Source organism: Hyla sarda, chromosome 9 (genome assembly GCF_029499605.1).
Source record: "Hyla sarda isolate aHylSar1 chromosome 9, aHylSar1.hap1, whole genome shotgun sequence".
NCBI classification, from domain to species: Eukaryota; Metazoa; Chordata; class Amphibia; order Anura; family Hylidae; genus Hyla; species Hyla sarda.
This window is the reverse complement of record NC_079197.1, coordinates 125,226,390-125,238,559: the sequence shown is the minus strand read 5'-3', so window position 1 is coordinate 125,238,559 and position 12,170 is coordinate 125,226,390. Positions and strand designations below refer to the sequence as shown.

At 41.1% G+C, this 12,170-nt stretch overlaps 1 protein-coding gene across 6 annotated transcripts in view; it reads left to right on the top strand.

Annotated features, from left to right (window-relative positions):
- The window catches only part of ADGRG4 (adhesion G protein-coupled receptor G4), a 114,816-nt gene that overhangs the window by 89,106 nt on the left and 13,540 nt on the right, over window positions 1-12,170 (top strand). For all 6 annotated transcript variants that reach the window (XM_056540140.1, XM_056540141.1, XM_056540142.1 and 3 more), the window contains 3 exons: window positions 1,236-1,357; window positions 7,271-7,539; window positions 11,505-11,613. In XM_056540140.1, the coding sequence (XP_056396115.1) occupies window positions 1,236-1,357; window positions 7,271-7,539; window positions 11,505-11,613 (500 nt within the window). The remainder of the gene's footprint in view (window positions 1-1,235; window positions 1,358-7,270; window positions 7,540-11,504; window positions 11,614-12,170) is intronic.

Sequence of the window (12,170 nt, the reverse complement as noted above, 5' to 3'; positions counted from 1 at the left end):
CGATGACCTAGCCTGTTGCCTGAGCAATTGTGTAGTTTGTGTAGTTTACTACTAGCAAAGATGTCTAAATTCTGTTTTGCTGATCGGTTTTCCTGACCTGTGCCTATTTTTCTTACGTTGCCTTTGTCTTATCCCTTGGTACCTTGCTGATTGTCTAGTGTGTAATTTGGACTGTCCACCACACCTGTGCTCTTATTAAACCTGTACCACCTGGTTGCATCTGAGTTCACCAATTATGCTGTGCCACAGACTGCTATAACACCTTTTTCAGTTGTGCTACTCTGTACTCTGCTGTGCTACTACAAACTACAGCATCAGCTCACCCCTCCTGCCTGTATGCCTGGTGCTGGGCAAGGGGGCGTTCTGGTCTGCCTGGCCAGCTGCCACCTAATTGGACCCACTCATGCGGTAATGACCTGGTGCCTTCCCTGCAGCAGACGTCCAGCTTCCACATCCTGGAGCTGGATAAGTTTGGCCCAAGGTCAAACCAGTAGGTGGCACAGCTGGTCCACACCCGGCCTGGTGAATGTATTATGCTGTACCGGTGATCAGCGACGCATATCTATGATTGAATGTATCGCCGATGCTGCAGATTTCAATGTAAACTAATTGATCACAGCTTCAAATCCTGTGCATCAAATCCTGTGCATCAAATCCTGTGCATCAAATCTGCACAATATACTGTACGTGTGTATAGACCCTTAAAGGGGTACTCCCGTGGAAAACTTTTTTTTTTTTTTAAATCAACTGGTGCCAGAAAGTTAAACCGATTTCTAAATCACTTCTATTAAAAAATCTTAATCCTTCCAGTACTTTTTGGGGGCTGTATACTAAAGAGAAATCCAAAACAGAAATGCATTTCCTCTGATGTCATGACCTCTGCTGTCCATTTTAGGAACTGTCCAGAGCAGCATATGTTTGCTGTGGGGATTTTCTCCTGCTCTGGACAGTTCCTAAAATGGATAGCAGAGGTCAGCAGAGAGCACTGTGGTCACGACATCAGAGGAAATGCATTTCTTTTTTGGATTTCTCTTTAGTATACAGCCCCTAAAAAGTACTGGAAGGATTAAGATTTTATTCAGATTTTCCACATGGCGTGGTCACCACACCCCTAACCTCTGCAAAAGGGAAGGCATAAGTATAATATGAGATAAATACATAATGGATAGAGTGTACTTGAATAATATGGATATTGCAACATGCACCTATTAACCGTATATTCTTCTTTTTATCAGGATCTTTCTGGGGCTCAAATCAACTCTCTAGATGAGCACATACTAAGCCTATTGACTTATGTGGGATGTGGCATTGCCTCTCTTTTTCTTGGAGTAGCTCTTGTAACATATGGGATGTTCAGGTAAATTTGTGGGTTGCATAAAGGAGTACAGTATGTTGTGTGATACACAGAAATTTATGGTAAATGATCCTAATAGAACGGTTTATTAAATAGAATTTTTCTGAAATTACACTTTTGCATGTGCACAGATTAAAGGGGTATTCCAGTGAAAAACAATTTTTTTCATATCAACTGGCTCCAGAAAGTTAACCTGTTCAGGACGCCGGGCGTATGCATACGCCCTGCATCCCGAGTCCTTAAGGACTAAGGGCGTATGGATACACCCGTGGGAATTCCGGTCCCCGCCGCTAGCCGGTTGGGGACCGGATCGGGATGCCTGCTGAAATCATTCAGCAGGCACCCCGGCACATCGCCCAGGGGGGTCCTGAGACCCCCCCCATGTCGACGATCGGAGAAAATCGCATGTCAATTCAGACATGCGATTTTCTCCAATTCCGGGCTGATCGGGTCTCTGGGGACCCGATCACCCGGAAAATAGGGATGACCGGAGTTGTCAGTGACAGCCCCGATCAGCCTAAGGGAAGGAGTGAGGTCGCAGTGCTGCGATCTCCTCCTATCCCCTGCCATTAGTCAGAACTGAGTTCTGACTAATGGCAGCGCAGGACAGGGGGGTTGCCATGGAAACCCCCCGTTCTGCCCACCCCTGGATGTCGGGCAGAACAGGGGGGGGGGGGGGGAAGAAGATGGAGGCCTTTACCTGAGGACCAGATGCGTGGGGCCCGGCGATCATCGCAGACATCCAGCGGAGATCACGGCTCAGGTAGGGAATCGACAGTTTGGGGAGAAATTAAAGTGAAAGTAATGTGATCTTTACTGTGGCAACCACTAGGAAGGCCGGACTGCAACTCCCAGCATGCCCAGACAGCCAAAGGCTGGGAGTTGTAGTTTTGCAACATCTGGAGGGTCACAGTTTGGTCACAGTTTGATGACCACTGTTATAGTGGGCAGTCCAGGCATGCTGGGAGTTGTAGTTCTGTAACATCTGTCTCTTCAGATTTAGCAATTTTCATAAATTTTTTGAAAATTGCTGCTCTACTTTGAAGCCCTCTAATTTTTTCAAAAAGTAAAAATATGTCCATTTTATGATGCCAACATAAAGTGGACATATTGTATTTGTGAATAAAAATAAAATGTATTCTGAATATCCATTTTCCTTACAAGTAGAGAGCTTCATTTTCATGAAATTTTGGGATTTTTCACCAAAAAAGGATGCAAGTAACGCCGAAAATTTACCACCAAAATAAAGTAGAATATGTCCTGAAAAAGCAATCTCAGAATCAGAATATTCGGTAAAAGCGTTTTCGCGTTATTAATTCATAAAGCGACGGTGGTCAGAATTGCGAAAAAGGGCTTAGTCCTTAAGGTGAAAAAGGGCTGCGTCCTTAAGGGGTACCTCTCATCAAATAAACTTTTGATATATTTTAGATTAATGAATGTTGAATAACTTTCCAATAGCATGTTAATGAAAAATATGCTTCTTTCTATTGTATTTTTCCCGATCAGTCCTGTCAGCAAGCATTTCTGACTCATGCTGGAGTCCTAAACACTCAGAGCTGCCAGCCTGCTTTGTTCACAGCCAAACAGGCTGTGAACAAAGCAGGCTGGCAGCTCTGAGTGTTCTCCTTTGTGAACAAAGCAGACTGGCAGCTCGTAGTATTTAGGACTCCAGCATGAGTCTGAAATGCTTGCTGCCAGGACTGGTAGGGAGACCCCTAGTGGTCATTTCTTCAAAGTGGAAAATGAAATAGAAAGAAGCATATTTTTTAATAACATGCAATTGTTAAGTTATTCTGCATACATTAATCTACAATATATCAAAAGTTTTTTTCGATGAGAGGTACCCTATAAGGGGTTAAACGGGTTTGTAAATGACTTCTATTAAAAAAATCTTAATCCTTCCAGTATGTATCAGCTGCTGAGTTGTTCTTTTCTGTCTGACAACAGTGCTCTCTGTTGAGACCTCTGTCTGTTTCAGGAACTGTCCAGAGTAGGAGCAAATCCCCATAGCAAACCTCTCATGCTCTGGACAGTTCCTGACAGACAGAGGTGTCAGCAGGGAGCACTGTGGTCAGACTGAAAAGAACAACTCAACTTCAGCAGATGTTAAGTACTGAAAGGATTAAGGTTTTTTAATAGAAGTAATTTACAAATCTGTTCAACTTTCTGGAGCCAGTAATATGAAAAAAATAATTTCTTTACTGGAATACCCCTTTAACCCTGTTTGATGTCTTCTTAATTTATATAAGATTTTCCGATTGTCCTTGTTCTGGTCAGACTTCTATTTGTCATCTATGGTTTTTATTATTATTATTATTATTATTATTATTATAGCTCACTTATGTTTTCTGTTCATCACTTCTTGACAATGGACTTTGTTTTGTAAAACTGAAAAAAGACATAACATAAGAAAAAAAGAACTCCTAAAACATTTATTGTAGAGACTGTGTGCCCACTGGCACTTTGGATGTAGAACCTCAGATTCTTGCTATCACTCACTATTAGCGAAAACACTAGACATTCTCTAGTGTGACTTTACTCACTAGTGTTGATTGGTGTGAATGCATCATCATTAAAATTAAGCAAGCTTTTCAAAAGTTTTGCTCAATTAACTTTTTGAAAAAGGTAGGTTCACGGCGAACAGGCCCTGTATAACACTGATTGGATCACCTAAAAATGTATTCAAGTAGTTTTAAATTAGTTTTAAGGCTAAATTAAAGGAGTAGTCCAGTGATGAAAAACTTATCCCCTATCCTAAGTATAGGGGATAAGTTTCAGATCGCGGGGGGTCCGACCGCTTGGGCCCCCCACAATCACCCTTACGGGCCCCGGCTCACTGGCCAGAGAGTGTGTGTTGACCAGCACACAAAGCAGCAGTCGACACTCCCCCTTAATATAGCACTATGGCAGAGCCGGTGATTGCCACTTCACGCGGTGGTCAACACGCCCCCTCAAAACAACTCTATGGCAGAGCCGGAGCACTGCCTTTGGCAATCAACGGCTCCGCCATAGCGCTGTATTGAGGGGGAGTGTCAACCGCCGCTTTGTGCGCTGGGGCGGTCGGACCCCCCGCGATCTGAAACTTATCCCCTATCCTTAGGATAGGGGATACGTTTTTCAAGACTGGAGATCTCCTTTAATGTCAAAGTTACAGCGACATGCGGTAACCTATGGTAACCTATGGTGGCTTGTTAAAAAACACACTGCACTAGCGGATTTTGTAGGCTTTTTAACACGAAAATAAAAATGCATAAAGAATCGCTTTTTGTTGGCAGATGCCTGCCAGTGTTATAATTCACATGGAGGTGTCGGAAGACGCGATGGCTTTTTCCAATTGTTCAAAAAAAGTGCCCTTTTTAGGAGTAGCAACAAGCTTTGAGTCTGGCAAGTAAAGACGCAATGGATTTTTCCGAGCATTAAAAAATTATCCCTTTTGGGAGTTGGAGCAGGATAGTGAAGAAGAAATGGCTTCTGTTTGAAGAACAACATTTCTTTGGGCGGCTCATGGGTTGTGTATGTGTAGGCTTGGGTGGTAGTAGCATCAGCAAGGGTGGTGGTCTGTTAGTAGTTGTATCCAGCAGACAACAGGCTATGGGGGACTGGCTATAGTTTTAGTAGCCAGCCGACAGCAGGCAGGGGAACTACTGATATTTGTAGTAGCCAGCGGACAGGAAAGCAGGTAGTGGTGGACTGGAGATAGTTATAGTAGCCAGCAGACAGGACAGCGGAAGTGGGGGCTGACTAGTGGATGTTGTAGTAGCCAGCAGAAAGCAGGCAGTGGTGAGGGGTGGGAGTTCTTTTTTTTTTATTATTTAAATTTAATACATACAAAATCCATTATTACTTACAACATTATCAAAAACCGAAAACCCCACCCCCCTCCCTTTTCCCTCCCTCCCCTTAAGCCAGCCTGCCCGAAATCCATTAACTTCCTTCCTTTCCCTACTCCTCTCTTACTCTTTTCTCCTTTTCACTATCTCCTTTCTCCCAGGGTAGCCATTTATTCTCAATTTTTTTATTTCTTTCACTGTCCTTGAACCGCAACAACTCATAAGTTCTAACCTTATTTATACCTCCTAACCATTCTTCCCTTGATGGAACCGCTGGGGCCAACCATTTCCTAAGAATCAAATTCTTTGCCACTCCTAATACTCCAAGTATAAGATCTGTATGCTTAGTTCCCAGTATCTTTAGTCCATAAATTGCGACCTTAGGTTCAAAGAGAAATACCACCCCTATTCTAACTTTAATAGTTTCAAGCACCACACTCCAAAATTTTAACAACTTCGTGCAATTCCATATCATGTCTAACCAATTACTTCCCTCAAACCCACACTTGGGGCATTGTGCATCCTCCCTAACATAAATTTTGTACAGAAATTGCGGTGAGTACTGTGCCCGATATACTAACATCAAAAAAGACACCCTATTATTTGCATTGATCGTTGTTCTTCTAATATTCTTTAACACCAGTTTCCACTCTTCTTCTGAAATTCCACCTATATCAAGTGCCTGTCCTAACCGTTTAACTCCGTCCTCCCAACCCTTCTGACCTAACATTTTATATAAAGTACTCATTATTTTCTTTCCCCCCCCCTGTGCATTTTTTATATATTCTGTAATGTGATAACACCCTACCTTTAATATTTTTTTCGGTTCTTCTTGTCCCAAGGCGTCTTTTAACTGTACATAACCGAAATAATTAGTATTTTTTAAATTAAAGCGTTCACACATACACTCTCAATCTATTATTTTCCCATTTGTGCAAACCTGCTCTAACAACCTAATTCCTTTATCTTCCCAATTCACATATTCTGCAATTTTCTTTATTTCTGGGAAGTTCTAATTTTCCCATAAGGGGGTACACCACACACTACTTGTTATCCCTATTGCTGACTTCATGCTATCCCATACTTGTACCAATAATTCTTTAGCTATGTTCTCCTCTTCTACACCCTTCTTCAAACTCCCACTCTCCAACCACTGGGAGTTCTAGTAACAGGTGGGCAGGACAGCAGGTAGTAGTGGACAAGTGATAGTTGTAGTATCCAGCAGACAGGACAGGAAGTGGGGGCTGACTAGTGGATGTTGTAGTAGCCAGCAGAAAGCAGGCAGTGGTGAGGGGCAGGAGTTTTAGTAGCCAGTGGGCAGGACAACAGGTAGTGGTGGACTAGTGATAGTTGTAGTATCAAGCAGACAGGACAGCAGGTAATGGTGGATTTGTGGGAGTTGTAGTAGCCAGTGGACAGCAGGCAGTGGTGGACTGATGAAAGTTGTAGTAGCCAGTGGACAGGACAGCAGGCAGTGGTGGACTAGTGTTAGTTGTACTAGCCAGCGGACAGGACAGCAGGCAGTGGTCCCGTGAGCGCTCTGCTCATTACGACATGAAAGCTGAATATGGTAATTTGGCGGATTTACTCTATGCAATGGGAAGAGCACTCACGTGACCAGCGACTCCACATCGCTAGGATGTGGAGTCACAGACCATGAATATGTAAATTGAGCTGGCGGGGCCCCACCTCTTGGGCGCAATTCACTGAATTGTAAAGAGGATCTTCTGGGGGACATATCTCAGTACCTACTGGATGTATTTTAGTATATGTACAGTATTTTAGTATTTGATTTCGTTTTGATGAAGAGGCTGAAAGTTTTCCTTTAAACAATAGGACATTTTCTGATTACATATTTCCTTTAAATTATTTAATAGTGTCAGGGCCCCAATATATTCCTAACATCACCTAACCCTTTGAAGTTTATTTACCACAAACATATACACACTTTTTGGAAACTTTTAACAATATTCAGGATACAAGTATTGTACATGGAGAAACTAGGCTTATATCTGCCAATAATAATATTTGATGTATTTTTTTCGCACCCTACACTTCACTCGTCTAATTTTCTTGTTTTTTTCAGACAACTTAGAAGAGATTACCCTTCAAAAATATTGATGAATCTTTCTTTTTCACTGTTGATGCTCAATTTACTGTTCTTGGTCAACAACTGGTTGTCCTTATTCAGAAATCAAGGCTTGTGCATCTCAGTTGCAGCACTCCTTCATTACTTTTTGCTGACATCGTTCACTTGGATGGGCCTAGAGGCTGTGCATATGTATTTTGCATTTGTCAAAGTCTTTAACGCATACGTCCATAAATACATATTAAAGTTATGTATCGCCGGCTGGGGTAAGTGTTGGATCCAGCAAAAGAAAGATGCCTTTAACTGTCTACCAGCACAAGATTTAGAAAACCAATCATAGACTAAAACTTAACATTTATTGGATCTATGATAAAATGCCTGTAAATCCATCATTAAATAATACACCACAAATAAAGTGCGCAAAAAGGTGAAACTAAATTTCCTTATACCTCTCGCGAGGTGATATAGGAATGTAGATAATAATACAGATAAAAATTATTATTCAAAAGTATCACACCTGGCTATCACTAGCCCTAACCCCATGGCTTGGGGTGGAAGGGTAGGGACAACAGGAAGGACAGGGCACAGGAATAGATATAGAGCCCTATGGTATCCCTAAAGTATACCTGCAGTAGGTGGATTTGATGTCCTGATAAGGACGGCCCCGCTCCGGAACCTGCCCTGTTCTCACTAGATGTCCCTACAAAAACTAACTCACTAGCTAGGTGGATTGGGCTATCTCTCTCAATTGGGTCAGACCCTATGTACACTTTTATAGGTATAATATATGCATGTACAGTGATCCCTCAACATACAATGGCCTCAACATACAATAGTTTCAACATACAATGGTCTTGTCTGGACCATTGTAACTTGAAACCAGTCTCCAAGACAGTCCAGATCTGTGATACCTGTCACAACTGGAGGAACTGACCAATCAAAATAGGCATTCACTGGTAAATCACCTCTATTACTGAAGTGCATGCACTGACTGGCTGTCTGGTAGCGCCCCCTACAGTACAGGGAGATATTACATGTTCTGTACTACTCCTTACCTGTGCCAGGGTTAGATGCTCCTTTTGGACACCAAGTAAGGGCGGCTCCATTTGGGACACAGTGTGTACTGTATAGGACCCTGAAGAAACTCCTGTCCTCTACATAAACCATTGTTTCCCAACCAGGGTGCCTCCAGCTGTTGACAAAACTACAACTCCTAGCATGCTGGGAGTTGTAGTTTTGCAACAGCTGGAGGCACCCTGGTTGGGAAACATTGACATAGTGATTTACAGCTCCCAGCAGATCTTTCTTACTTTTATATGTAAGGATTTGCTTAATCTGTATTAGTTATCTACTTATTGTTCTTTAATCCTAATTTTTTTCCTATTTTTGGATGATATTTTGGGGCTTCAGAACAAATTACCAGGTTTCCATAGAGTTATGGCCTCAACATACAATGGGTTCAACATACAATGGTCATCCTGGAACCAATTAATATTGTAACTTGAGGGACCACTGTATATGAGTCCCCTTTTGTGAAAAGAAATTGTAGAGGAGAATAAACCAGTATGGTTGTTATTCAATACAAATGAAGCTTATCAGTACTCAGAAATAATAGTACTTAGTATTCTCATATACAGTAGATTTGAGAAATGATCGATTTTGACAAAAAGTACACATATGCTTTGTGAATAATAAAGATACAGCCCGTCCTATGTGGGTATAGATCAACTATTACAGTAAATGATGATATGCTGTAATTCAATAGTGCATTTATGCTTATATAGTACGGGCCGTCCTACTTACACATATCACAGACAATACGCTAGCCATAAATTAGCCGTCGTCCGTATATAGCCCAGAAACCCCCAGGTTTAAAACCTTGCTTCTAAACAGAGCGGATAAATAGGGTAACCAACAGTCATGATGAAGATGTAAACGTCTCAACGTGTTTCATTGCTCAGAACGTCAGGAGACCAGTAGGAGCAGGATACCATGAGCACACCATACTATGTATGTGATGGTCTGGATGGGTAAGCGGCTAGTGAGAACAGGCGGGGGCACGTTTAAAGGGTACCTCTCATCAAATAAACTTTTGATATATTTTAGATTAATGAATGTTGAATAACTTTGTAATAGCATGTTAATGAAAAATATGCTTCTTTCTATTGTATTTTTCCCGATCAGTCCTGTCAGCAAGCATTTCTGACTCATGCTGGAGTCCTAAACACTCAGAGCTGCCAGCCTGCTTTGTTCACAGCCAAACAGGCTGTGAACAAAGCAGGCTGGCAGCTCTGAGTATTCTCCTTTGTGAACAAAGCAGACTGGCAGCTCGTAGTGTTTAGGACTCCAGCATGAGTCTGAAATGCTTGCTGCCAGGACTGGTAGGGAGACCCCTAGTGGTCATTTCTTCAAAGTGGAAAATTAAATAGAAAGAAGCATATTTTTTAATAACATGCAATTGTGAAGTTATTCTGCATACATTAATCTATAATATATCAAAAGTTTTTTTGATGAAAGGTACCCTTTAAATGCTCTGTGAACCGCACATACCTATTTCTCCCCAAAAGTTCAGAAAGTGAGGATGGGACTAGCACTCCTTTTGATAGCTATCCCCTTTGTGCCTGTGCTTCAGCTGGGACAAAGATGATGCTGCAGCCAGGCACTATTATATTCTGGATGGTATGGGGACCCCTAATGGTCTTTTTTAAAGCCATGATTTCTATAACAAGGAGATTACATTTTTAATGAAGTATATTAGAAAGGTTATTGTTTTTCCAAGATGTACAACAAATAAAAAGCTTTTGATTTTGACAGTGCCCATTTAATTATAATACCAAAATCAGACAATGTCCGAAGAATGGTGCTGTTTCTGAGAGATGGCAGCCATGGTTTTCTAATTAATCCATTTAAATATAATGTCATTGATATATATATATTTGATGCCAAATTTTTACATAGCTTACTAAAAAGCAGATTGCATTCATCCAGTATGACAATAAACCCCATACATTCCCTTCCTTTTCCCTAGGACAACAAAACATTAAAAAAAGTTAATTCTTACTTACTCCATTTCATGACGCCACCACTACTATAATGTGCATATCTAATGGATCCTTGCCATCTGATCAAGATAAAAATGGGATATTAACACTTTAGGCCTTTTTTGATTTATTTAATTTTTTTAAAAAAAATTTTAGGCCTTTTTTTATTTATTTAATTTTTTTTTTTTTTAAAGGTAAAGCTCTAAGCAGATTTCTGCATTTTCCTGAAGTTAAAGGAGTTCTCCAACTGAAATCTTTTATCCCCCGCTGTGCCCGGGCTGTAAAACTATACATAATAAACTTTCACTTACCTGCCTACGATCCCCCATTGTTCCGATATCGCCGCCCGTGCTCCGGTCCCTGTCAGCTTCCTCTTCCTGCGGGTCGGTGACTTCACTCTGCGCTCAGCCTATCAGCGGCCGCGACGGGACATTGCTGTGGCCGCTGATAGGCTGAGCGCAGAGTGAAGTCACCGACCCGCAGGAAGTGGAAGAGACCGGGACCGGAGAACGGGACGGCGATATCATAACAACGGGGGATCGTAGACAGATAAGTGAAAGTTTATTATGTATAGTTTTACAGCCCGGACACAGCGGGGGTTAAAAGTTTTAGCTTAGAGAACTCCTTTAAATAAGCACTCCAGGGTTTTTTAGCCTATATCATGCATACTCATAATTACTAGTCGTTCAGTGCCACTGACACTTATCCCCTATCTTATAGATAGATGATAAGTCATTTTGACTTGGAATACCCCTAAAACACTAAAGTGAAAATAGGGGATAAAACTAAAAAATTATCTTTCGCTCATAATAGGCTCCCTTCTCACTGCCTATTGGCTGTTCAGTATTTTATATAGGTTTGAACCACGCAATCTTGTAAGGGGCTGAAATGTTGCAGATTTGTTGCAGATTTTTGCATTCATCTTCATTTTTCTTTCACTGCAGTCAAAATCGGAATAAAATCTGCGACAAATCTGCAGCATTTCAGTCTCACTTTTACACTTGAACGTCATTACAAATTTAGAAGTACACAACCTGTGATGCTTTTGTTAAGGGATTACTTCCACCTAGTCTTAACATAAAGAGAAAAATAGGATGATACAACTCCTACACCATTAAGCCCTAGAGAAATACAAATATATTTTTGTTTACAAAATTTAATAATTGACTTTTATTGTGTTTCTGATACAGGAATCCCTCTAGTTGTGGTTGTCGCTGTACTCTGTGTTAACGTTAATTTTTATGGAGTCATAATGGATAACAGGCAGCATGACGTCCCTGGAGACAGCGATGCTTCATTGTGAGTAATGAACCACTTTACTGTACAACATTTTGTCTTAGAGAAATTTAGAAAGTATTGACAATGACAGTTTAAATATATTTTATACAACAAATTGATCAGTAAAATATTGTCCCTTTTTTAGGGGTGAATCTGAAACCTTTGATGTAGTTGTCCTACACTGTAATGTTGTCTTTATGGTGTCTAGTTGGGTTGTAGTATAACTTTAACTATTTAGCTATTGCTATTTTTTACGTTTTTATGAATAGGTAATATTTTTACTGATGTGAATCACTTGTCCTAAACAATAGATCATCTAGGGCAGTGTTTTTCTGTTGCAAAACTACAACTCCCAGCATACCTGGGAATGCTGGGAGTTGTAGTGTTTTAACAGCTGAAGGCACTCAGATCCTTCTATCTGTTGCAAAACTACAATTATCATCATGCCCTGACAGTCAGGAAGAGGTGTAACTTCCACCTCATGCACTCTTGTAAAATATCTGTATTAGAGCCCCCGCCATCACATGATGTCTATCCTCTTACATAGCCTAGATAGTGGGACCCCTCTTGGGCACTGG